General features: G+C 35.9%; 1 protein-coding gene across 15 annotated transcripts in view; it reads left to right on the forward strand.

Annotated features, from left to right (window-relative positions):
* Nucleotides 1-25,829, forward strand: part of EYA4 (EYA transcriptional coactivator and phosphatase 4) — a 157,141-nt gene that overhangs the window by 125,818 nt on the left and 5,494 nt on the right. For 11 of the 15 annotated variants that reach the window (XM_084513332.1, XM_084513342.1, XM_084513344.1 and 8 more), the window contains 8 exons: nucleotides 2,047-2,183; nucleotides 3,386-3,469; nucleotides 12,003-12,092; nucleotides 19,136-19,194; nucleotides 19,310-19,470; nucleotides 20,997-21,111; nucleotides 22,953-23,074; nucleotides 25,438-25,538. In XM_084513332.1, the coding sequence (XP_084369458.1) occupies nucleotides 2,047-2,183; nucleotides 3,386-3,469; nucleotides 12,003-12,092; nucleotides 19,136-19,194; nucleotides 19,310-19,470; nucleotides 20,997-21,111; nucleotides 22,953-23,074; nucleotides 25,438-25,538 (869 nt within the window). Of the gene's footprint in view, nucleotides 1-2,046; nucleotides 2,184-3,385; nucleotides 3,470-12,002; nucleotides 12,093-19,135; nucleotides 19,195-19,309; nucleotides 19,471-20,996; nucleotides 21,112-22,952; nucleotides 23,075-25,297; nucleotides 25,399-25,437; nucleotides 25,539-25,829 lie in introns of all 15 variants that reach the window. The other 4 variants (XM_084513340.1, XM_084513343.1, XM_084513335.1 and 1 more) reach the window with 1 other exon arrangement.

Consider the following 25,829-nt stretch of genomic DNA (forward strand, 5'->3'; position numbering starts at 1 on the left):
AAGATATAAATATATATTCCAAGTGTATTTATTTTAATAATATTTCGTATGTGGTTCACTGTAAGGTATAAATAAATGATAGAAGAGATGAAGAATTTAACTGTGGTGTTACGTTACGCTCAGACTCTCAAAATTGTGTTCTATTTTTTCTTACTAGACTAGAATTGTTTTCTTTGTTGTGGAAAGAAAGAGGTGAATGACTCAGGGAAGACTGTAGAAACTTTCAATCATACAAGTTGGAAGGGACTTCTACTGGTCTTTTGGTCCAAACTGCTCATGGATGAGCCGATTTATGTCATATTGCTCAGGGTTCTCTCCAGTCGATTTTCAAGTATCTGCAAAGACGGAGAATTCATAGACTCTCTAGGCATCTGTCCCAGGGCCTGACCACTCTCACCTTTTTCTTGTTCTAACCAACAGGAATATCCTCTGCTGTGATTTCTATCTTTTGTTTCTTATCATTTCTCTCTACAGCTCCATCCCTCAGCCTTTCCTCCTATGTGCTCCAGCCCTTTAACTGTCGTGGTTGCTCTCACTTGGACTAACTCCATCTTGTTAATCTGTCTCTGGTACCTGGAGACCCAGAACAAGGCTTTTTTTCAGACATGCTCTTGCAAGATCTGAACAGAGCAGAAAATCACTCTTCTTGATCTGCTGGCCACTTTCTCTGTTGCCTGGTGGAGTTTGGCAGTCTTAGCAATCCTCTTTGCTAAAAATGTGTGGTGTTCAGATTCCTATTAAAAATCAGATTAATCATAGCTAATTCTTTTGAAACATTTGTACCAGGTTTTTTTTTGTTGTTGTTTTGTTTTTTTCAGAAGTGGCATCATGAGCACTTCTAACAAATATTGCCAAACAAACAACAAAAAAGCCCAGAAAATCACAATTACATGCAACACGAGGAATCCCTTGAATCAAACTCTATAGATGTCAGGTCTATGCTGTACCCATTCCTTCACTGGTAAATAAAATAAATAAATAAATACATTAAAAAAAAATCTTTAATAGGCTAGATAATGAAAGAATATTTATGTAATTTAGCACTCATTAACTTCACCAAACTATATTTATTGCTAGCAGTTTTAAAGGAGCACTGAAAATACTGTATTATGAAGAAAAGGATCATTTCCGGCTATTGAGCTGCGGTGTAAAAATGGTCAAGTTACACACCATCCTTCCTGGAGGTACCCTTCTTTGGTCTGTTGTGTGTGATCACCTCCAAAGCCATTTGTTACCAACAGAGGCAAAGCAGATTACATTTTAAAAGTCAGGGATATAAGCCTGAGCATTAAGAGCAACTATGACATACTAGATCAAAGGTCCTTCTAGATCAATGTCTTTTCTCTGGCAGCAGACAATGACCAGTACTTAGAAAAGGATGATCAGACTACAGCAAATATGACTTTCCACTTTTTCTGGTAATAAGTGGAATATTACATTTAAAATTGTGACTTTCCTCTGCCAATTCATGGGCAGAGTTAAAGTGGAAAAAAAAAATAAAACACCTCTACTAGAGGAGGGGATGGAGGAGGAGATGAAGCAGTCTTGGTATTTTGGTGTGTGGATGAGTACCGAAGGGTGTTCTGGTAAAACACAGGACTTGGAAATAAATCCAACTGAACTCCAAAAATGGGAAATAAACTGTTTTAACAAAAACGCACTTCATGTTTTGATAAGTCTGACTTTTGATAAGTATGACTTCTAAAATACATCTTCCTTGGATCTATCAATATTTTGCGTGTGCTCATGTATCTATGTGTAGGTCTGCACAAGCGTATGTATTATTTTTATCTCTCTCATATTCTACTAAGATTTATAACATTTTCTTTGTAAAGTCAAAAGTGTTTGTGGCATCTGCAGACTCTTTCTACACTGGAAAAACTGTGTATCATTCATTTTGTACAATTTATTTAAGCACATCTTGTGGCTGTGTTTGCATACAGGTCTGTCTAGCTGTGGAAAAAAAAGAAAAAAAAAAAGAAAAAAAAAAAAGTTTATTACTTAAAAATCCAGCACTAATTTTGCTATGAATGGTTGACTTTACAGGGGAGTTTGACGCAGTACAGAGCCCCTCCACGCCAATCAAAGATCTTGATGAGAGAACATGTAGGAGTTCTGGGTCAAAGTCTCGGGGTAGAGGGCGGAAGAATAATCCATCACCCCCTCCGGACAGTGACTTGGAGGTATGCCTGCAGTAATTGATGAATGGTAATGTGGAAGTTTCTTCTGATGAAAAGTAAATTCTGAAAAGTACAGCTGTGGAAATAGCTTAAGGCACTTTAGAAAACATCATGGACTTGATGTCGCTAACTGAACACAACAGATATTAGCTGCTGTTTTAATATACATGTGTAATGAGACATTACAGTTCTGTATGACAAGGTAAGAAAAGTAAATGTGATTCAGCCTTCCACTTTTTAGCTCTGATTATGGATCATTTAGTTCTTCATACAATAGAACCGCAAAATTGTAAGACTTGTTTATTCAAAATAGTCAGAGTTTCTTTCAGCTTTTTGAATAGGAAATCTCAAATAGGTTTCTCAGTGTTACTACATTTATTTATGAATGCAGTGTAAATATGCAGGATCATTTGTCCATAGCCTTTCAAGTAGTTATGAACAGACCTGTCTTTATGTTTTAACTAATGTCAGTGGATTTCAGTGATGTAGCTGACATGAGTAAAGTTATGACAGTACTTAAGTGTAATATTGATGCCTTAGTGAAGAAATATACCTGCCTAATATATGCAGGGATGATTTAAAAAATGGATGAGCTCTTAACAATGGGGTAATTATAGTCTTAGTACTCCTTCATTAGCAGCATGCTAATGCAGGAGTATAATAATGCGGGAGAAGGAAGCTCAGCGCCTGCGTGTGTGTAACACTGGCATTGGAGGAATGTGCTGCTCACCTGTCTGCTGTGCCTCCTGCCACCATGAGACAGGTGTTCAGAGTGGTTAGCTCTGGCCAGCCATGCTGCCTATGCCTTCACTGACCACTTCTGGGTACAGCAGAAAACAGACCTTTGCTAGGACTTGGCTAATGATAGTCAATGCTGAGGTGACAGGATAGGCTGCAGTGCAAAGCACTGAATTCACATGCCATGTACATTGCTTTTATACGGTAACTGTTATTAATATACATATTTTTAATCCTAAAATAAGATTTAAATCCTGTATGACATTCTGTGTGGCAGGTAGTACTTCTGCCCAAGAATTGATTCTTGCTATGCAGGAGAAAAGAAGAACCTTGAGTCACTAAGACTTGTTATGTTACTAAGAGGAGTATGTGAGTTTATCATTACGATAACTATGCATTTGACTCCCATCATGTTTCTGAAATCTGTGTTTAATTAATATTGTCTCCACTTTTTTTTTTTTTTTCAGCGTGTATTTGTTTGGGATTTGGATGAAACAATCATAGTCTTTCATTCACTGCTTACAGGATCCTATGCACAAAAGTATGGCAAGGTATGTGATCCATGATTTCCGTGTTGATTCACTGTATCATAGCTGTCTGGCCTGTACACCTATGTGTTCATAATGGCTTCAGGGAAGGGAAGGTGTGTAGTAAACCCCATTTTCAGAAGGTTAACGTGAAAAAGTCAAGGAGAGAAAAGAGATGGACTGTAAGTACAAAATACAAAGCAGGACTGAAGCAGATGTTACAAATGAGGGAAGAGTTTATAGGAGAACAAGGACAAGGTTCCTGAGCTACATTGGAACAGTCATTCCAGGCAGACAATGGATTCAGTGGGCAAATGGAAATAACTGACTGTATTTGGAAGCGTAGAGGAAAAAAGTAAGAAAACTGGAGGAAGAAATAAGAAAACTAGAATGATGGGTTTACAGGGAAACTGATGAATCAGGATGAGTAAGTAAGACAGACCTGTTTAAATGCTAGCTGCAGATGTTATTCTTTTACTCCCCAGCTTTTCCATTGCATCTTCGGTCCCACTGGCTGACTCTAGTCTGAGTAATGCTAGGGAGTGAATCCCTCTCCCCACCAGACAGTTGCACTCATTCTCTTTCCTGCAAGGAGATCCAAAAGGCATTCAGGTCACAGAGCAGTGAGTGGGAAAGCAACAGGAAGAGGGAGGGAAGAAAAGAGGGAGAGAAGGAGGGAGAGGAAAGGAGCCACAGCACACTGGATGATAAGGTGGAGTTGCCCTGCTGAGTCAGCAGGGAGTCCTGCTGGTGGCAGGAGCAAGGGGGAGAAGGGGCTGGGGGAAAAAACATCATGTAGCAGTGGGAGTGGGCTGCCAAGAAGGACAGAAGTTAATCAAACAAAAACATTAGGGCAAATGTATGGAAGGGAGAAAAATGGACAGGAAGAATGTTGGTATGCATGCAAAAGGTTTACTAGGTGTTGTGCCATTTAAGAATAATTAATGCAAACTTATTTTTGCTTAAGAAAAACTTAAAACTTAGACAAGCAGAAGAACTGCTTGTTTATCATAAGTTTCCTGCCTCTTTATCTCAGCCAGAATCAGATGCTTAAGTGAAGCCTGTGAGAAAGTACATTAGAGAAAAGCTTTCCACACCCAAACTCCCCAGCCAATGGGTCAGAAATTTCCAAAGCCAGAACCTGCAGATTATAACTGCTGATGGGCCAGTCCTCTGTGTTTCAAGGCAGATATTTGTGGTTATAAAAAGAGAAAGGTAATAAAAAAACTCACAGGCCCAGACAAAAATCTGATTTTCTGGATTTCTAAGTGTAGTTATTCATGTCTTATACAAAATAGGCTTCATTATGTTTCAACTTAACAGTGCTGTATCATTTCAGTACTCTGTCAAAAACTTCTGCTGTTTTTCAAACACAGAAACAACAGCTACTTTGTCAGAACCATTTCTAATTTCTAATTAGCAAATCAAGAGAGAAACCTAGCTGAACATGAACATTTGTATAACTTTTGAGTATAGCCCACAGACTACCACGGAGCTTGCAGAATTGCCACAGTGATGCTGTCATTTCTTTCATCCGTGTTTGATTGTGCCCACAGGATGTTTCCATCTCATGCACCTCACATACTCTATTAGCAAAGTCTGAATCAACTATTACAAAGTTTTAAAAATCAGAGCAGATTTTTCTAACTCGCAAAAATTTATGGATAACTATAAACTGTCTTAAAGACAGCTACAGAAAAGTAATTCCTCTTGGATTCTTGCTTTTGTTATGAGTATAGATACTTGAAAAAGACCAGTGCCACTGGTCTTTAAGAACTCAGCTGTTACTATAAGTGATTCTCCATACAGAGATGTTAGAAACAGTAAAGGCATATTAACAGCCAGTAGTATTGTCAGCAGATAAAGCTGGCCTGTATAAACCAAAAATATCCCAAGGGCACATGAAATTAATGTATTTATACTGCTGAGATCAGCATCAGTAAACAAATGTCATGGACAATCATGAAGTAAAAGGAGAGGAATTCTTAAGTAACTTTTTTTTTTTTTTGTACTGATAAGCAACATCCATACAAATAGGGAAATGTGTTCATTTCCAGGGACTGTAATAGAAAATTAGTAGTTTTTTTTTGTTTTGTTTTGTTTTGTTTTTCTTTTACCCTACAGTAACTACCTTTAACATATTTATAGAGAACGTAATAAGGTACCACTTAAACTGGAATATGTGTATTGCTGACTGCAACAGTAGGATGGGGCAGTGCAAAAGGGAATACAAGCAGAGCTTATCATTAGTAGGCTTTAACTTTTGCATGTCATTGAAGTGTTGTCTAAACTTAAGATGGGATCTGTCTGAGCCTAAGTGCCTAAGAGGTTAGACATAAGAGAATGAAAAGATGGCACAGCTGCACCTCAGTCAGCTTCTGGCGCATGACCGCTCTAGCAGATGTAGCCCTTATCATTCCTGCATATGATCTCTATCTATAAACAAGGTCTTAATTCAAACCAAGGTTATGAGAATTGGATCACTATGAGGATAAATAGCCCATGAATAATGAAGTTCCTAGTGAGCACAGTGGTCTTTTGGAAATGTTGCAGGTGCTACTTTTTCCTAGAAAGCCTGTACAATGAAAAATTCTTAGGGTACTACAAAATAATAATGATACTAAATTATTTCTTTGTGATGTTTTTTTCTCTGAATAAAAAAATAAAAATAAAATTAAAGGTGTGTAATATTAATAGATGCTCAGTTGCACATGTGTATCTTTTCCATGTTTATTTTATATTACTATTGGGTTTAAATATTCTGTATTTAAATATTCTAAATGAGATTAGAGAGTCTTTAATGCGGGAAGGGAAGGAGTCTTTTTATACCAAGTGTGCTCACTTTGTACTTTAAAAAGGTGAAATGCTGTGTTTAGGACCAGTGCAAATACACAAACAAGCAAGGATATTTACCCTCTCCATTCTCTTATATCTCTTTCTTGATATGTGAACTTTCATTCTCCTTTTTCATTATGTCTTTACCTAATTTCTTCCAGTGAGCAAGGAAAAACAAAATATTAATAATAATAGTTTTAAAAAAATCTCACTTTTCTGTGCATTATAGAATGCATGGAGTGCAGTATGTGGGGTTGGCTGTCATGCTGTTATAGCTAGGGGGAGAGACCAGCAAATTGCTGCCTCTTACCTCAGCACCAGTAGAGCATAGCTTTGAACTCAACTGAAGCAGGAGATATTTGGCCAGAGGCGGATCAATGTATCACTTTAAAATATCAAGATATAAAGTGTATCCAGAGAACGATTCTGTGTCTTGCTGTTTTCTACCTGTTGGTGCTTCTGTCTGACTTTTGGTGTAGTGGTTATCTGATCACATTGGTCAGAATTAATATAAGGAGAGAATAAAAAATACCTTATACCTCTGTTAGGTTTCAGGGTAACTGTGCTGTTTCCCAGCATTGAAAGTACCTCTCATTGTTCACCTCATTTGCTCATCTGCCTCATACTTCATAAAATTAGTACATTTCTATTTTTAATTATTGATTGCAGTAGTAAATCATGAACATCATCATTTGAGCTGTTATATTATGACTTGTGTGGCTGATGATGTTTTTTGCAGCTGAGCACTAGTTGGCAGATACATTTTTCTACAATGCTGAACTCTTAAGTAAGGATTTGTTGATGTGACAGGACATGTGTTATATTTCATCATCTGTTAAAGTTTATGATGTACATTCTTATTCCCTGTGAACAGCATATTTTCTTTGTTCCATTATATTCCAGTTATTCTCAGTGATATAAGGCTGATTAAGTTGCATTTTTTCTACCTCAGAGCATTTATATTTCATTCATTTCTACCAGGTCAAACCAGAGGGCAAGGATGCACAGATAAATGTTGTGAGTTAAAGTGGAACTGGTAAAAACAAATAGTATGAAAGTCCCTCATACCCTTGGGAAGATGAGAATGTGATCTCCAAGTGCAAAAATCAAAACCAATCCACACTTCATGATCACATCCTGACATTTTTTATAGAATTGCAAATGCCAGGAAGTTGTCAGGGAGGCCATGTTAACCTTGTAGACTTCTCTTGAACAGGCTCCGAAGGTTTTTATTGCTCACATACTGCTTCTCTAGTCATTAAACAGAAAAACTTTGTCACTATTAGCACACATGTTGACACTCTCAAATTCACTCATGAACATGCTTTAGTTCGTCTATATTAATCATGTATCTCTCATGACTTCCAGTTGTGCTCTCCATTCACTCCCTCATTGTCTGAGACCTCTGAGTCCATTTTCCTACTGCCTTCTGGAGAGCACGGAACAGAAACTCCTTGTGGAGTACGTGAGTTGTCCTTCATCAGCCACCAGATATGGTTATTAAGAGATGTATTCTCTTTCTCCATTACCACTTATGTGAAACTCTCTGGGAACGAGTGTCCCCTATGAGATTGTGAGAGCTGAACTTAAATCTGGGATTCCTATGTAATGTAGGGAAGTGTCTTTAAGCTAAAAAATATTAGTATATAAGTTAAAAATTTCTACTTTTTTTTTTTTTTTTTTTTTTTTTTCTTTTTAATTTTGTTCCAGGGGTCACTGCTGTTGTAAGTCTGTTCAGGACAGCCATCCATTGAAAATCTATTCTTATAACATTATTCATATATTTTGCTTGTTTGATTTCTTGCTTATGTTTAATGCTTCATGCATACAAATTCCTGTCAGAATAAATCTACCTGACTGCCTGTTTACCTACTTGTTATGTGAGGCTTTGTATAAAATTCTTTGCTATGTTTGTATTTTATTTTTCCAAGAAATTAAGTTATTTTTGAACATCTTGTGCTGAAAACTGACCTTCCAAAATAATATTAAATAGTTTTCTTCCAATAATGACCACTGAGCTTTTGGGGCTTCATTCAAGCCACTTTTCTCTTGGTCAAAACATATAAATATTGGTTGTCCCAGGATATTTTTACCTAGTCTCCCAGGAGGCATTCTAGTGGATGGACCAGTCTAGTAGAAAAGTCCAAAGGCAGACAGTCTGGCTCCAGATTAGTGCCTTCAAAATAATGTAACTAAAGTGGTATTTTGGTATACAGAAGTGCCATAGCTGGTCCTGTTTCCTTTGCATGCTAGTGATATCTGGCTAAAATCAGATGGCCCCTCTGAGGGCCAAAGAGTTTTGCTGGTTTATTCTGCAAATTATCTGGGTAAAACTTCCAGATTTGTTTTGTTTAGTTTCTTTATTATTATTATTATTATTATTATTATTAATAATAATAATAATAATTTCCTCTTTAGTATGTGCTTATGCAGAGTAGCACAAAACAACATTTTGGCAGAAGTTTAGTCTGCCTTTCATTTAATTTCTCAATTTGCTGTGCTTGAATCTATATCAGCTGCACATTTCTCTCTTTTCAACTCAGTTCTTTGTGCCACTTGAGTCAGTCTGCAACTCCTGCTTTGAGTTGAAAGACAGTAAAATAAAGATTGGGATGTTCCTCCACATTCTGCAAACACTTTAAAACCACAAGACACTGATAAATCTGCTTCCTCTGTTTATTTTTCTATGTGAAAGGATGGACTTACATGGCAAGAGCTGGAACTTGATGTCTAATTCTTGTTAAACAGTTGCAGTGCATGTTTGTTCAAATTTATTCAAGGAGGAATTGTTCCTGTCTTGAGATTTCAATTCCAGTGACTCTTCTTAGTAGAAGTTGTTACAGGGAGATCACAGACTGATTTCATGCTAAGCTGAAATGAAGTCTCTTCGTTTTATTTTATTTTACATATAGTACCTGGCAATACCCTACACATGCCTTTGTCAAAACAGGAATGTAGGAAATCTCATTTTAACAGTAATAAAGTCAGGCATAGTTGGTTACAAATGTTCTACTAATAAGAAAATAATAAAAGCTATGTCATATTTATATCTTTCAAGTATACTAGGCAAAGCAGGAAATTGTGATACATATTTGATAGTTTCTGTAAAAATAAATTGGATTATAATGGAATATGTTATAGCATATTTCCTCATTTCACTCCACTTCTTCCCAGGAAGGAGAAAAAAAGAGGCTGAGAATCAGAAGTTTAAGATTCCAGTCTTGGAAGCACTCCAGTGAGTAACTTTACTCACATAAATAATAATGAGTTACCACCTGTGCATAAAGCTATGCACATACCTTAGTGTTCATAGGACTGAGGCAAAAAAAAACATTGCAAAAACTCTTATATTGTATCTAAGGAGAAAAAAAAATCATAATTTACTGTGCACAGAAGAAACTGCAAGGGAAAGGAGAGAGGAACACGTGTATACATGATGACATTTTGATAAAAGCATTATGGCTTGATGAGGAATCTCATGAGTCCAAAGTATTTTTATGATTTGTGTTCTAAGTATCTTACATGATTTTTTGCAAATCTGCTAACGTGCGTTCTTTAATCATCCCTTTGGAAAACTGACCTTTACACTTGCTGCTGCCTTCACCCACATGGTTTTCAGATCCAGTGAACATGATTGCAGAAGATGTATGGGATGAAGTTACGTTACTAGGCACTGCCTTTGGTTTTTACTTCTAAAAGGTAGTCTAGACCAGTTCAAAGGCCAATATAGAAATATTTTCTTTCAGTGCCAGAGCATTGTATCTAACTTTGGATCATTACAATTTCTTACACGCTGTTCTCCTCTTCAAGTCTGACATTTTCATGAGCAAGGGTCAAAATATGTCTATGTTTCAGATTTTACCATTAGTTTTCTAAGTGCTTCAGGGCAGAAGCCATCTTTTAATCTGTCTTTGTGAAGCCCTAGAGTAGCAGATGTATGATCCTGACTGGGAAGCCTTTGATCCTAATACTAATGAATGATCATTTCAGGTTTTGAATGGGATGGTGTTTTTTTGGTTTTGTTTTGTTTTGTTTTCTTCTTCTTCTTTTTTCTTTTTCTTTTTTCCAGATGGGAACATACTGGTAAACTTTTAGACTTGTAATATCAAGGTATTTAAAAAAAAAAAAAAAGATTTCTAAAAACTCACAAGTGTCAATCACTTTAAATTACGAAATTTAGATTTTTGTTCTTGTTTTAATGAGAAGAGTATCATAACCACTTTTGAAAAATATTGTAGTATCTTAAGTGTAAAATGTTAGCTGAACCTCACAAGCTCAGGCAGATGATTAAGGCAGTGGAATAACTAGTTACCAGCTGTCAGGTAGTCATCAGAAACTGTCCATGTGTGCTCTTATCCTTAAAGAAACGTAAGATGATGTAATTTTTCTCAACGTCTTTCCTAGCAAGCCTAGCAAAATCAAATTAAACGCCTCACATTTGCTGCACAATAAAGGCTCTTAGACAAACGTTTCAAAACAGGAAATTTATTGTATCTTGCTGAGGTAGCATGATTTGATAAAATGAAAGCTGACCTACAAACAAACAGAAACATTTTGAATGAATCCCATCCAGGGACAGGAATCCTGTTTTTCAAAATAAGTGAAGAGATTATCTGTAACAAAATCAAATTTGCATATGCTTTCACATTACTGTAGAGTACCTAAAGAATTGTGCCATAGATTGTAAACATGCTTAAGAATACTTAGAAGAATGCTTGCAGGAACTTCGTAGAATACCTGCAATAAAACCATACATGAGATCCTGGGAATTCTCCTGTCTGCACAGGAGAACAGTACATGTTTAGACTGGAAAGGACAAAGCACAGTGAGGATGCATATTGGAGCAGCAGAGTTTAGGGAAGAACTTATATAGACATAAGCAGAGGTAAGGCAGTGACAATTTATTTATTTGAAACTCAGTCTGGGGAAATGGACAAGGGTTCAGACTGCCTTTTGTACTTTTTTAAAACAGAAACATTAGAAATCGAAAAGGCCACATAAACCATACCTTCCTATGGTTATGATAATCCTATGCCTTCCTATGGGTAGGATAATCAGTTACAAAGAAATCATTTGGTAGAGGTAAAATACCTTTCCTAATCCTGTTTATCATGGCTTTATTGAGGACTTCTATGTATCCAAAAATTGTGAAGATAAGCTAAGAGGCCAGAAGAATTGTGTGGTGGACTGGGTATCACATGGAATAATTTTGTTCCAGCCTCTGCCACTAACAGTACATGGGCTCAGAAAAATCAGTTACAGCTTCTTGATTCTTTTTTCTTCTGCCCACAAATTGACAATCAAGATACTTACATATTTTTATAAAAGACTCAGGGATGAAAAATATAGTATATTTTTTATTTTAATAAATATATATTTTCTCTTTGGTATATTTAGTGGAAAGTACCCTGCCTGTTTACAGCCTTATTTATGCAGGTTTACACAGGGCCACCAGATTGTTCCTTTTGCCATAGTTTAGCCAGGTTACAAAAGTCTCAGCTTTCAAAAAAGATGATTCAACATACCCAGTTCCCCGAATGTTTTCACACAGGTTCAGCAAACTCTTCTTGTAGTGTTATACTAAAATAGCTTAATACTGAAAGGATTTTAGAGAAATTTGTTGCAGTGTTATTTTTCAAAATACTTTGTATATAACATTTTTTAAAGTCATGATGTAACTTAAAGGTATTTAAGTAGCTAACCTTGATTTCTGTTTTTTAAGGATCCACCAATGGCAGTGACTCTTGGACTACGAATGGAAGAAATGATTTTTAATCTTGCTGATACACACTTATTTTTTAATGATTTAGAGGTAAGAATCAAAGGAATATAAATGCTGTTATATCTGGGGTTTTGACACAGTGGTTTTGCTGTGCATTACTGTTTGTTATGTGTGATGCCATATGCCTTTCCAGACTTTGGATTTGTCATATGCTAATCAGAGAGGTGTTAGCCAGGTGGCGGTGAGTTTCTGTGGCACCAGACTCCTTCCATGAGATGTGTAATCTGCAAACTACACCTTCCTCTCCAGTAAAGATCTTTCTCCTATGGCCATCTTTTCAATGCCTATGGATTTAGATTTTTCTGCAGTGATTTCCAGGAGAGATGTAAGTGTCTCCCATTCTTTCTCCTGAAGTTCTCTACATTTGCTTTGAGGGGGTGGCATCATCTGATCTAAGAGACTGCACTATTATCTTCACACTCCTGAGTATCCTTTTGGCCACCCTTCTTGCTCAAAGATAGAATATTCTTCATTTATCTCAAAGACTGCAACATTAGTGAACTGTGACTGTGTCATCTCCAATGTTGTAGAAACTGAGGACACATCTCAATTTTCTTCTTATCATCAGTGTCCAAACCTTTCTATTAGAATATAGAAGCTTATGTGCAGGTCATCTTCTCCTCTTCTCTACCCCCTGAAGAATACTGTGAGTTTCAAGTGACAGATTACAGACAGGAATGGCTCATTCTGGAAAATGCCAAAGTAGTCTATGGAATAAAAATTAAGGTTTATGGAATAATAAAGTCTCTATTTCCATATAAACTAACAAAGAGGCCTTTCTGAACTTAGTTAAGAAATTTCTGGATTTATTTATTCTTTTGTTAAAAAGACTAAAGAACTTGTAAGCATTGAAAAGAACAGTTATTTATAAATTTTGTGAATCTAAAGATTCAAAACACCATTTATACATCTGATTCAATTCCATACTTTTTTGGTTACCTTCCCAGTAATTTAATTTATAACCCTGTATTCCTTTCAGAGACTTTGAGTAAACCATGATCAATAACACAACTACTTCTTTGTTTGGGTTCTTCACTGTCCCATGCACTTGGGAGACACTCATCACCAGGTTTCTGGAAGCATTACAGATAGAAGTTTGGTCAATCCAGACACTGTCTCTGCATATCAAATCCTGTTGGGTATCAAATCCTGTACTATCTAGCTTGTAGATTTTTTTCATCTTTTACTTATTTATTTCCCTTCCAGATAAAAGGGGAAAATCTGGAGAGAAGTTCCCATGCAAAATTTTAGATCTGGCAGGCTTTCAAATATCCAGAATGTAGTGTGTCACATCCTGACAATGTGGAGCCTCCTAGTTGCCCACGTTTTCTTCCTGAGGTAACCAGGAGACCACACGTTTTGTCACAACATACCCAGGGTGTGCCACTTGGCATCTGGTCAGAAAAGGGAGAGGCTTGTTCCTGGGGAGCAACCACTGGGGATCACTTGCCTGTGGGAAGCACGCAGACGGACAGCCAAAGGGACAACTGCCTGGGGAGTGGACCCATCGGCAGTGCTTCACAGACATTTCATTTCTCTCCAGAAGTCTTTATCTGCTAAAGTGGAATGTGGCAGCCTTACAGCTGTGTTTATTTATCTCTTTATTTATTTTGTGGAACAGACAGTGGATGAAAAACAGCTCTTAAATTGAACTGCAGACTTTTCAGACCTTCCCCTCACCTAAATCAGTTGTTGTCTTAGTCACAGTGGATCCCTGATTTCCCTCTGTGTACAGATATTTCTCCACTAACAGCAAGTGGAAGACTTTGAGGTTTTGTGTAAAATGCTAGAGAAAGGTCTTTGGTGAATGAATACAAAAAAAAAAAAAAAAAAAAAAAAAAAAAAAAAAAAAAAAAAAGAGAGATTTTTTTCATTCACTGGGCTGTTGGTTTTTCTAGCGTGCACTTTTGTTCCTTTGTCAGCTGTGGGCAGTGGGAAAAGCACCATGCTGAAGCCGTTGTCGTGCCCTGCAGACCTTACTTGTTCTCAGCTCTTTTCATGTCAAGAAACTAGGATCTACTTCACCCTATACCTGCACTGTATTTCCTCTTTCCAGCAGCAGAAACATAAGACAGTAAAACCCTGGATATGCCTTCACCAGTCGGTGTTTTATTGCAGTCTAAGTGAGTCATCACTTGACAATGCAAGTGCATTCAGTGAAGGTTCTCTTTCTAGTGCCCTGTACCAGCGATAGATTCCAAATCAATTTTTCAAAGCATTGCTTAAATTTCTTTTTAGCAGACCTTTGCCCTTGCATGTTCAGATTTCATGTGACACCCAATGAACTTTAAGCCTTTCAGTAGCATGTGCCCAGATTTCTTCAAGCTTGTGCTGCATTCAAGAGGAAGAGTTCAGCAAAATGGATCTTTGACCTCTTTATATACTTTATTCTTGGTTATGGCCATTGAAGCTTCATTCCATTCTTTATTTATTTTATTTGTAGATCTCCAATTCAGCTTTCATAGGTGACTCTCAAATCTGAGTCATCATCTTTTGTATATTCTTCATAGAATGGTTTTAATATCCTGTGTAAAAATTCATACACCAGTTCATTCCAGAGCTTGAACATTACCCTGATAGTTTTCAGTTTTAGATAAATCAAGAAAATGTCCTTGGGGATGCTCTTTTAAAATTTCATGATCAGTTTGATTTGTTAGATTTGATTGCATTTCTATATGCAATTAGGTCTTTTCTAGCTTGGAATTCAGCTTTGTTTCAGAACTATTATAAGATTACCAAAATTCCAAGCTTTGTACTTTGAAGCACGGCATCTTGTGCCGAAGTACATAGATGCATCCTTTAATACGTAGATGATTAGCTCTGTCTGTTTAAACATGTTTGCAGAGCACATGTCCATTTCTAAGCACTAAATATTACAGTGGATCTACACGATGACCAAGTGATGAATCCTGAGAATTCCCCAGTTGCCCAGTTCTCTTTCTCTCTCTGCTTTCCTTCCTCCACCCTTCCACAGGAGGAGGGAGGTAGGCTATGATCTTGGTGATGATCTGCTGATAGTCATTGTCATCAAGACATGAGACCTTCAGTTCTCACTGGATATATGTTTTTCTTTTTTTTTTTCAGTAGACAGATTATTGAGATTACTTATACTTTCTTCATCTCTCTTTTCTAGTGCTGAGCCATTAGGTCTCATTCCTTCTGCCTTGCTTTCGTTTACATCCCACAATAAACCATGTCTCTGGATATGGCAATTGTAATGTACTAGTGAATTTATATTCCTTTGGATTCCTTTATATTTCAGTCACAGCATCTTCTAGGCTCCCCTTTTTTATCTTTCTGTCTAGGTTACAAGCACTGCATACCAGGGTTTAGTAATAACAACCAAGTTATTGGAAGTTATCACATACAAAAATAAAGTTTTCCTTCCTTTATGCAAATCTGTCTCACTACAATGACTGCTGATGCAGAAATTCCAATCTGTTGAGACATTCCCCACTGACCCAGTAACCCATGTCCTAATCAGCCAAGCTGCAGTTTTATTTCAGGCTAGGCTGTTCTCCAGCTATTTCATTCTCAGTGTATAAATTTTAGTTAGTTTGAGAAGTATCACTTGGGAGGGCAGTTGGTATTTTGCCATGAAAATAGGAGTCTGGTGCTCTAGAAAGTTCATGTGCCTAAACAATGTTTAGAGCTGGGACTAAGATCAGTAACAATAGCCAGAGTAAAGCATTCTGTTCTCAACCAGGTAAGGAATAGAAGGAATTTTTTGTTCTTATCTCAGTATTAATTTTAAGGCAGCTTTTAGAAATGTTGATAAAACATGCTATGCACACCCACAAAACAGTTTCTACAGTTTGCAAGCATGAATTTGGACATGAATCTTCCAACTCTATCATCAATGTAAGAAAAGTATATTTATTTCAAACAAACTGAATTACATTTCCATTTATATCATAATCGTATCATATTCTAAGGAAGGTTTTGTTTTGTTTTGTTCTGTTTTCTCATGAGAAATGGAAATGAGGGAGAAAAAATAGATATAAATAAGTCCTAAAACTTGGGAAGCAGGTCAAACTGTTTTTAACAGAAAATGAAGCAAATACATAAAAAGGGAGATTTCTGTATAATCTGAGAAAGCATAGTGTTGAATATTTTAAGGGTGATTTGTTGATTCTGCACTCTCAAATTTTCAGTCTCTAAAACTTGCTTCAAAGAATTGACTGCTCTCAGATATAATTTAAATTGGTACTGCCTCAAGAAAAAGCCTGTTATTATACCTAGATTCCTATCCTGTACACTCAGTATTATGACATATATTTTTCTTTCTTAGTTTTGACTTTGCACTGACTTGTGACTTGAGTATAGTCAATACTGTAGCTGCTGTGAAAAGCATTTCACTTTAACATTGACAGAGATCTTTCCTTCCCTCCTCCCCTCAACTATTTGGTCTCTTTTACAAGCAATTCAGATTTAGTGTTGTGCCACCAGCTGATGAGAATTACCTCCAGTCTGCTTAAACTGCCTGCTTTTTCTTTTTCTTTTTCTTTTTCTTTTTCTTTTTCTTTTTCTTTTTCTTTTTCTTTTTCTTTTTCTTTTTCTTTTTCTTTTTCTTTTTCTTTTTCTTTTTCCTTTTCTTTTTCCTTTTCTTCTTCTTTTTCTTCTTCTTTTTCTTCTTCTTTTTCTTTTTCTTTTTCTTTTTCTTTTTCTTTTTCTTTTTCTTTTTCTTTTTCTTTTTCTTTTTCTTTTTCTTTTTCTTTTTCTTTTTCTTTTTCCTTTTTCTTTTTCTTTTTTCTTTTTATTTCTTTTTCCTTTTCCTTTTCCCTTTCCTCTTTCTTTCTTTTTTTTTCTTCTTCTTTTTTTTTTTCTTTTTTTCACCCCAAGTAAAATGTAATCATTTTACTTGAAGTTGATGAAGTAAACAGGACAAAATAAAATGATGCGAAAAGTGGGGGGCACATGAGTTTACTGTTGGTCAGCAAATGAGTATTGCCATATTGCTTAGGAGGTGAGCAATAGATCTTAGGGGAGAAGAGAAAGGGGAAAAAGGAGGAAGGTACAGGATGTTGTTGATTTGTATCCTTTCATATGGCTGAAAACTTAGCAACTTTATTTCAGGAACAAGAGGCAAACAATCATGTTTCCCTCTTCTTCTGTTGCTGAAGCCAATGAAAAAAATTGTTAGATAAAAAAGTAAAAGTGAACAGCTGAGCCTTTGCCACCCACTCATATTAAACTTAATTAAATTGTCAGTGGAACAGTTATCTGTAATTTTCAAGGCTGGAACAATATAGCTGAACAGCTTAACAAAACCCAAACAGCACAGGAAGTCCTTCTTATCCATGAAGACTTCTGTGTACTCTCCATTTAATTAGTACATGTTCAAATCCACAGGACCATTTTTTAAACTTCTAGAACTATCTCATGCTATGACCAGTTCCAGTGTAATCAGTCGAGGTGATTAGGAAACCAGATGCTCCTCAGATATTGCAAAATATCAAAGTAGAATTTTTTCCCAGTGGGACCTTTCATCTGATTTTTGAGCTTCTTTTCTACACTGGGTGGAGTCCAGTTGCTTTTTTTTTTTTTTTTTTTTTTTTTATCTTGAGTATAAATAATAAATTAGGGTAAAGAAATGAATCTTTTATTTCAGCTGTAACTTCCCTTTTTCTTTCTCTTTTCATCTGCTATTTACATCCAAAAGCACCTTCTTTAAAATATTCTAAAGCTCAAGCTAATCTTCTTAGTCAAACCAAAAACTTCTATTTCTCCAGTGGGGAGAAGAATGATTCATTTCTCTTCCTTGAACGCAGGTCTTTCATGCTTGTCTTAATGTGTTAAGCTGAGCTCAATTTGGCCATTCATTCTTTTAGACTTGGTACATACTTTTTAATTATGATTGCTTGTATTAAAATGAAGTGTTATGTGTTTATTTTATACACAAATTGCTATTTTTTTTTAACTTCATGTGGATAAAAGTCTACTGATGTTTTCATTCAGTGAAAAGCAAACAAAGTTTTGGACAGAAATGGTAGTTGCTTGTGAGAAATATTGTTTGAAGTAGATGACTCAAATGACTATTTGAAGCATTAAACTGTTCATTTTGAAAGTGCAGCTTCGTTTTGTCTTATGGTGAGACTAAATTGGAAAACACTAGCTGAGGAGTTATTTGTATTTAAATATATCCTTGAACTTTTTCATAAAAAAAATAGGATTATGTTAATAACAGCTATTTTAAATGTTTTTTTTTTTTTTTTTTTTTTTTTTTTTTTTAATCACTTCCATACAGTAATGTAAAGTCTCTGAATACTGAATTTCCAGTGTGTCTTTGGGGTAGGTTATTGCTGCTAGCAACTACAGAAATTAGTAATACGATCCCTGCTTGTATTTACTGTTGCATGGTGGCTTGAGTTTTTTATTTATTTGTGCTTCTCCTGCATTTTCCTATCTTTCTCCTGTAACTTTTGTGCAGAAAATGATATTTAATAGCTACCCAATCATAAAAACAGACTGGGGGGGGGTTGGGGTGGGGGGGTGGCGATCAGGTTTTCAACGTACCTCAGTTCCCGGGAATTACTTCCATCCCTTTTTAAACCAGGAAATAGTCAAGTTCTCCAGGACCACTTGATTATCTGCAATTTCCCAGCCACAATCATTTGGATAAATCAAGACAAGAATCTGATAAGCATCCAAACTCCGAGACACTCAACACAAATAACATGCCTTTTAAGGTTCATCATCACTAACTTTTAGGGAGCAGGGGAATAAGTTTACAGTGATTTTGGACTGTTGGTGTTCTACAGAGACTACAGGAGTGAATTGTAATTGTCCTTTTTTTCAATTTAAATATATTTTTATGGAAAGTCACACTAAAATTACAGAGCACTTTTCTAAAGGCCTGTTTTAACTGATAATTTATACAGCATAGGAATTAAAGGTTGTATGGTTTTAAGGACATTGATGGTGGCAAAAAGCTGTAAGTGTGCATACACTGCCATCTTCAGGTTTAGTTAGTGGCCTGCAACCATCATTTCTTCATCTGTATTGAGCATATGGTGAACACATTCTCCTTTAAAATAATTTATCATTTGATGTTTTTTTTTTTTTTTCAATAGGAATGTGATCAAGTTCACATAGATGATGTTTCTTCTGATGATAATGGACAAGACCTAAGGTAAGATAGAGCATTTACTTTTTCTTTTTTATTTTTTTTTCTTTAAAGATTAAATACATTAAGCATTTACAGGAGTACATTGTATTTATTTTTACTGTATTTTGGGTGTTTGCAGTACCTACAGTTTTGCAACTGATGGCTTCCATGCAGCTGCAAGTAGTGCAAACCTTTGTCTGCCAACAGGTGTAAGAGGAGGGGTTGACTGGATGAGGAAGCTGGCTTTCCGTTACAGAAGAGTAAAAGAGTTGTATAATACTTACAAGAACAACATAGGAGGTGAGTTTAACTGTCACAAACAATTTAGAATGCTGGTCGGGTTCAACTTCATGACAATGAACTTTTGCCAAATGAAAGTGCCTTGCAAACCACAGAGTGAATAGAAAATTACTTGACTGGATCTTGAGCTATTGAAAGTCCCTGACTGTACGGACAGATCCAACATTGTGCTGTTGTGCAGGAGAACCAGAGATGGATAAGCAAGGCAGGCTTCCATTTTATTTGCACAGAGGTCCCTTTTATCCTTCAGATCTAGATTAGTTGTACCTACATCCTCCTGACTTACTTTTGGTAAAGAGACACTTATTCTACATCGAACAAGTTGTTACTCTAGGAAAGAGGTTGTGTAATTTCCACAGTACAAACTACTTCTGGATGGCCTTCTTTTACATCCTACAATTTCTTGAACCAGTTGGTAACAACATACTTGCTGCTTAATTCTCTGTTCTGCACCTGCTAGTCTGTTTTCTCTAGTGGATGCAAAAAAACCTCTAACATTGCCATACCACTAGTCCCTTTTGTTAACTCTATAGCATATACAGTTAATTTTGTTTACAAGAAATCCAATTTCTTTTGGGACAGGAACTCTTCTCTTACTAGTTTCATTCATGTACTCACTCATGTCAGTGCCAGCAAGCCTTTAAGAAATCATAGCAGCCTAGTGGCAAGAATCTGTCCTAGAGAGTCCTGTGCGACTTGCAGAGGCCTCTTCTGAGGAAGGAAAGAAGGAAATAGATCTACCTCAAGAAGTCCTAATCAATAGGACTACCTCAAGAAGAGACTGAGATAATAGGGAATATTTCTAAAGCCACAGTTGAGTATGAAACAAGGCCAATCCAACCAGGAAGCAATCGAAGTGAACACTCTCCCATTCTACAACATAGACTTTTTCAACTCAGATGAAATTTATTTCAGAACAACCTGAAACTCAAGGGAAATCTCACCTTCAGCAAAACTAGCTTGGTGTTCTTTTACTATTGCTTGCTCTTTCTCAGAAATGGGTAGCAGTCTATTAACATGGACAGTGAATTAGTCGTTAGTTTAATGATTTTCTAAATTACCTAAATCTGGCATATTTTTCTAAATTACCTAAATCTGGCATATGTATATTTTATGTTTAGTAGTTCAGAGTCTTTAAATGCCACAGGATAAAGCAACAGGAGCAAAGGGTAGTAATAGTTGGACGGCTTTTAATTGTTCTGCCTTGCCCTTCATTTATGTCATGAATGGAGTTTTTATATATTAAGAACACTTGAATCATTAATATACATAGGTTTACTAAGTTTTTCTTATAGGATCTCCTAATGCATCCAAGATTGCAAAAATCCAAGATTGGTTTGAAAAATATGTACTTTTTGGAAGTACACTTTGAACATAGTCATGTATACTGAATATATGAAAAATAATAGGATGATGTTTTTTCATATTGTGGTGAAATGTAAAATTGAAACAAATAGCAAAAATATATACATTCCAACAAATACAGAATTTAATTTTATTTATTTTCTTGCTTTTTTACATAAAAGGACTCCTGGGACCTGCTAAAAGAGATGCATGGTTGCAATTAAGAGCAGAGATTGAAGCTCTGACAGACTCCTGGCTAACAAATGCACTTAAATCATTATCAATTATCAGCACAAGGTATGTATTGAGTCTACTATTAAAAATATATATATAAATATATATTTTTAGCTTTGGATATGCAATGTCTATTTCTGACATTTTAGGTTACAATGCACTAGTACTTTCAAAGAACAGTATAGGTCTAACATGACTTTTGAACAGGACATAGGAAAGATTCTACGGAAATTGATTTCATTTTCTGTGACTCCAGCATTTACTAGTATGAAAAGTCTTTCAAAATGTGGTATATGCTCCTGTGTACATTGAAAGAGTATTTTAGAATTGTGAGCCAGCCTTTATTATCTTGCAGGCAACATCCTCTGAACTCCAGGTTTCTGTTCTGGGCTTCAATGTTCGTGCCTATTCACAGTGGTACCTAAATACTATATAAATCCCAGAACACAAAATCATTTTCTTTCAGTTGTTCCAAATTAATCAGTATGATTAAGCATATATAAAAGTTTTCAGAAGAATGAATATCTTTGTTTGATGCTACAACTGAGATAAAATTCTGGGTTCCCAGTCATGAGACATAAAATCAATTGTTCTTCTGAAGTAATAAAGCTGTGAGCAATGCTGCTGATTACTCATTTAATATGTATTTCAATATTAATATGTATTTCATTAGAAATTTCCCCCCCCCCCCCCCCCTTAAAAATGGTTTAAAACTATAATGTAAGAGCAATGTTAAGCCATCTTGCCTTCTGAATAAGTCTGGGAAAAAGCAATCAGCATTAAATTAAAAGAGCAAACATGAAAAGATGCTGAAAATGACTTTAAACGTAATTACTTTTGCAATAAGCTTCTCAGCCATTCTTTATTTTTTTAACAGTCTTAAGCACCTCAAGAAAAAAAAAAAAGTTAAACAATTTTTTTTTAACAAAAAAATGTTAAGTTAAAATTGTGTACACTACCATATGTAGCTCTGCATTTCTTTCCAAATTGCTAATCTTCAGAAAAACACTGTATAGTAATGATCAGTTGAGCTTTCGAAGATGAATTTCATGAAGAGTTATCACTTGCTCGGTTAAATAATAGTCTTTTATCTTGTCTCAAAGAATTGTACAGTTATAAATCTTCAGAAGATATACCCACGAGGCAGCTAAACATTACCTACATGTTACTGACAGGAAGCTGAGATACATTAGCACAGAAATAGCACCCTGTGGTCTTGCTTGGAGCTTTTGGAAGGACCAGGATCAAAAGTTACAACTAGTGGCTCTCAGCTCCATGTTCACATCACAGTCGTACTGTTGTTGTGTCTGCAATGGCCTGGCCTTCAGTTTTCTGTTGTGTAAAAGCTAACTCAGCTTCTCCATTCAACTTTTCAACCACTCCATTCAATGTTATCTTCTCTCCCTTTTCTCAGAAATACTCTTATTCTTGAAACATGAAGAAAATGATGTCAGTGTGCAGAAATGTATACTGGCCATTTATTTTCCCTCAAGACAGGAGTAACAAATGGTATTTCTTCTTTCTCCTAACACTTCAGTTTGGCTGGTAGCTAGTGCCAAGTAATCACCAGCAGGAAAATGATGCTTTGAAGTCATTGGGACGTCTATTCTCAGAGGCAGTTAGTGATCTTATATGTCTATTTCAATGGACTCATCTTCAAGGACCTGGTTTTCATAAATCAGCATGGAATACTTCCTGCAAATCATGCCAGCATAAGTCTTAAAGGATTTTGCCAAAATGTTTATGTATATTTTTCTGGAAGTGATGCTGCTGAATAGCAAAACCCTGTGAGTGAAAGTAAATGTAGAGGAATCTTGAAAATATGCTCTACAGCTGGTTCACCTCATCAGCATTTGGGTAATGATTTTAAACTATTCAAATTTAAATTATTTCTCTCTTTTTAGGAGTAACTGTGTAAATGTGTTGGTAACAACAACCCAGCTTATCCCAGCACTTGCAAAAGTCTTGTTATACAGCTTAGGAGGAGCTTTTCCTATTGAAAATATTTACAGTGCAACCAAAATAGGTAAGAAAATTATTCTTTTATCTATTCTGACTACACTGCATTATCAATAATTCTTTGTCTGTATTGAATGGATTCAAAACAACTTACTCTTACATTGTTATTTAAAACATGCATGTTTAGAGTTGTTTATGTCAGTAATAATCCAAATTCAGCTTCCTTTCGGTTATTCCCAAAGGCATAAAGTTTCCAATACTGAATAAAAGCCTCAGAAACTCCTAATTCAGGTACAGAGAATATAAAACGTGCAGAAAAGAATTAAGAAAATTGTTTTGTTGTTTCAAATCTAAACACAAGGGGGTTTTGTTTGTTTGCTTGTTTGTTTGTTTGTTTTAAATAGTCTCTGCTCTGACCCTCGACTCTACTTAAGCTAGAACACAGCTTCACAAGCTTACCTGCAATCATAGTATATCACTGAGGATAATGAAAACTGGTACCAAAAGAAGCTGGGCTGATGGATGCCACAAGGGCATGTCCTCATCCTATTGCTAGCATACAACAGAACAGGCTTGTGTACAGTTTGGAAATTCATGGCATTTGGAAATCAGATCCCAAATTGTCTTGCAGCATAAGAAAAGTTACCATTCTTGTGAGATATGACACAGCCTACAATGACGGATAATTTTGGCAGGTTTTGTGATTTACGATTTATTAATGTAAGAATGCTTAATTTCAATACCTGTGATATCTTGTCTAACAAGGAGATTGACACTTCATTTACAAAAGTATTACAATTCATCTCCTTAATGATTTTCACAAGTGAAAAAGCTTGTGAAAAGAAGTTAAAAACTAAAAATATAAAATATATTCTAGCAGTGTCAGGAAAATCAATTATCTCCATTACCTGTTAATTAGCTTTAGCTCATCCCTTGACACAGAAATGCCTCGAATCCTTTAAAAAAAGTCAAGGCACAAAGTAGCCTCAAAACAACATAACATTGAACAGCCTCTGGAATTAATGTCATCTGTCATACAGCCTGTATATGTTGGCTTCAGTTATTGAGATTGCACTCAGGTCAAAGGAAGGAGCATTATGAAATCGCACCAACATTGTGCCAAAGGGGGTAGAGAGTGAAGTATAGTCTTTGGAGGCTCTGTGGAAGGAGTCCTGCACCATGATTTCCTTCCTAACAGCAGTGTGGCTAGAGTTACATCCACATCAGGAACACGCATACTCTTTTGAGTACAAGATCTACTTTTCATCTCAGTGAACTCTGCACTATTCTGAGCACAGGAAAAAAACTGTAGTTTTTGCTTGCACATAATGAAATCTCATCCTCGTTCAACAGTTAATATGTGCAACAGTTTTTGTAATCATAACCCTCTTCCAGCTGAAAAAAAAAAAAAAAAGGCAAGAGAAGAGCACTATGAATCATAGATCTAGAACTAAGGAGCTTGTGAGAAGAAACTGAAAAGCCTGGGTATGTGAAGGGGTTTAGGGTATGTGAAGAGGACATACTAACAAAGCAGGTATGAAACTATTGCAAAGAGGAAAGAAAGAATCTTTCTCCACTCTGATGGGAGGTATGACAATAAGTGATGATTTAATTGCATGTGTAGGTTGCAAATCAAAGAGAAATTTCCTAATGGAAAAGTTAATTAAATATGGAGATTGCTTGTGGAAACAGTGAAAATATCATATCTGAACAGTTTAATTATCAATAGCATAAGCATTTAGTGATAAAACTGAAGCTTAGGAAGATGGGTAGATGACTTTGCAGTTTGTTGTTACTGGGATAGCCTGCTTGTTTTCACTATCCTCTAAAGAGCCAGATACTTCATGGAATTTCTCCCAGGAACCTGTTGTCTTATTTTATTTTCTGTGTCCATTGTTCTCCAAACACATTTTCCATTGTTCCATGATGCATTTTTGCAGATACGTTAAAATTAAAATTGTAGCTGTCCTTGAAATATTATTACTACAATAATAGGGAAACATTTAAATTCATTTATTCTTTCACTAACCTATTCATTTTCACAATGCTTCTAATTTCTTCATCTTACTTAGTGGCTTTCCTGTAACTCTTAATAGATTTAGGTTTATCTGAATCAGCTTAGAATCACTAAGGGAACTAATTCCTTCTCAGCAGTCTCAGCTGTAAGTCCCAAGGCTGGAAACTATAAAAAAGTAGTAGTAGTAGCAATGTCTTACCACTACAATAATCCTTTGTAGAGTGTCATGATAACTTGCTTGATAACTTGAACAAGTAGTGCATTGTTTTTCAGGCAAAGAGAGCTGTTTTGAGCGTATAGTGTCCAGATTTGGCACTAACATAACTTATGTTGTGATTGGAGATGGCCGAGATGAGGAGCATGCAGCTAATCAGGTAACTTCACTCTGAACTCTTATCTCATTTATCTTCCAGGAAAAGAAAGTTGCTTTGAACGAATAATGCAAAGGTTTGGCAGAAAAGTAGTGTATGTTGTAATTGGGGATGGTGTAGAAGAAGAACAGGCAGCAAAAAAGGTAACCTGTCTCCTGAAATGTTGGTGTGATACATAGCTACTAATGCAAGCCTTTCTGTTTGCATTTCTGTCAGTGTTGCACAATGACAGAATGACAAATAATTTCAGTCTACAGGTGCAAGGCAACAAGAGCATGATGAGATCAGCACTTATAGTAAAATGAACCATTTGGATTCTAGCATTTGCTTCATTTCAGTTTGGAATGAAAAAAATGCAAAATTATTTAAAAACAGACCGCCCCCAAAAAATGATTGGGTCAAAAATGTCTGACTATTTCAAGCAAATTACAGAT

Source organism: Aythya ferina (genome assembly GCF_964211825.1).
Source record: "Aythya ferina genome assembly, chromosome: 3".
NCBI classification, from domain to species: domain Eukaryota; kingdom Metazoa; phylum Chordata; class Aves; order Anseriformes; family Anatidae; genus Aythya; species Aythya ferina.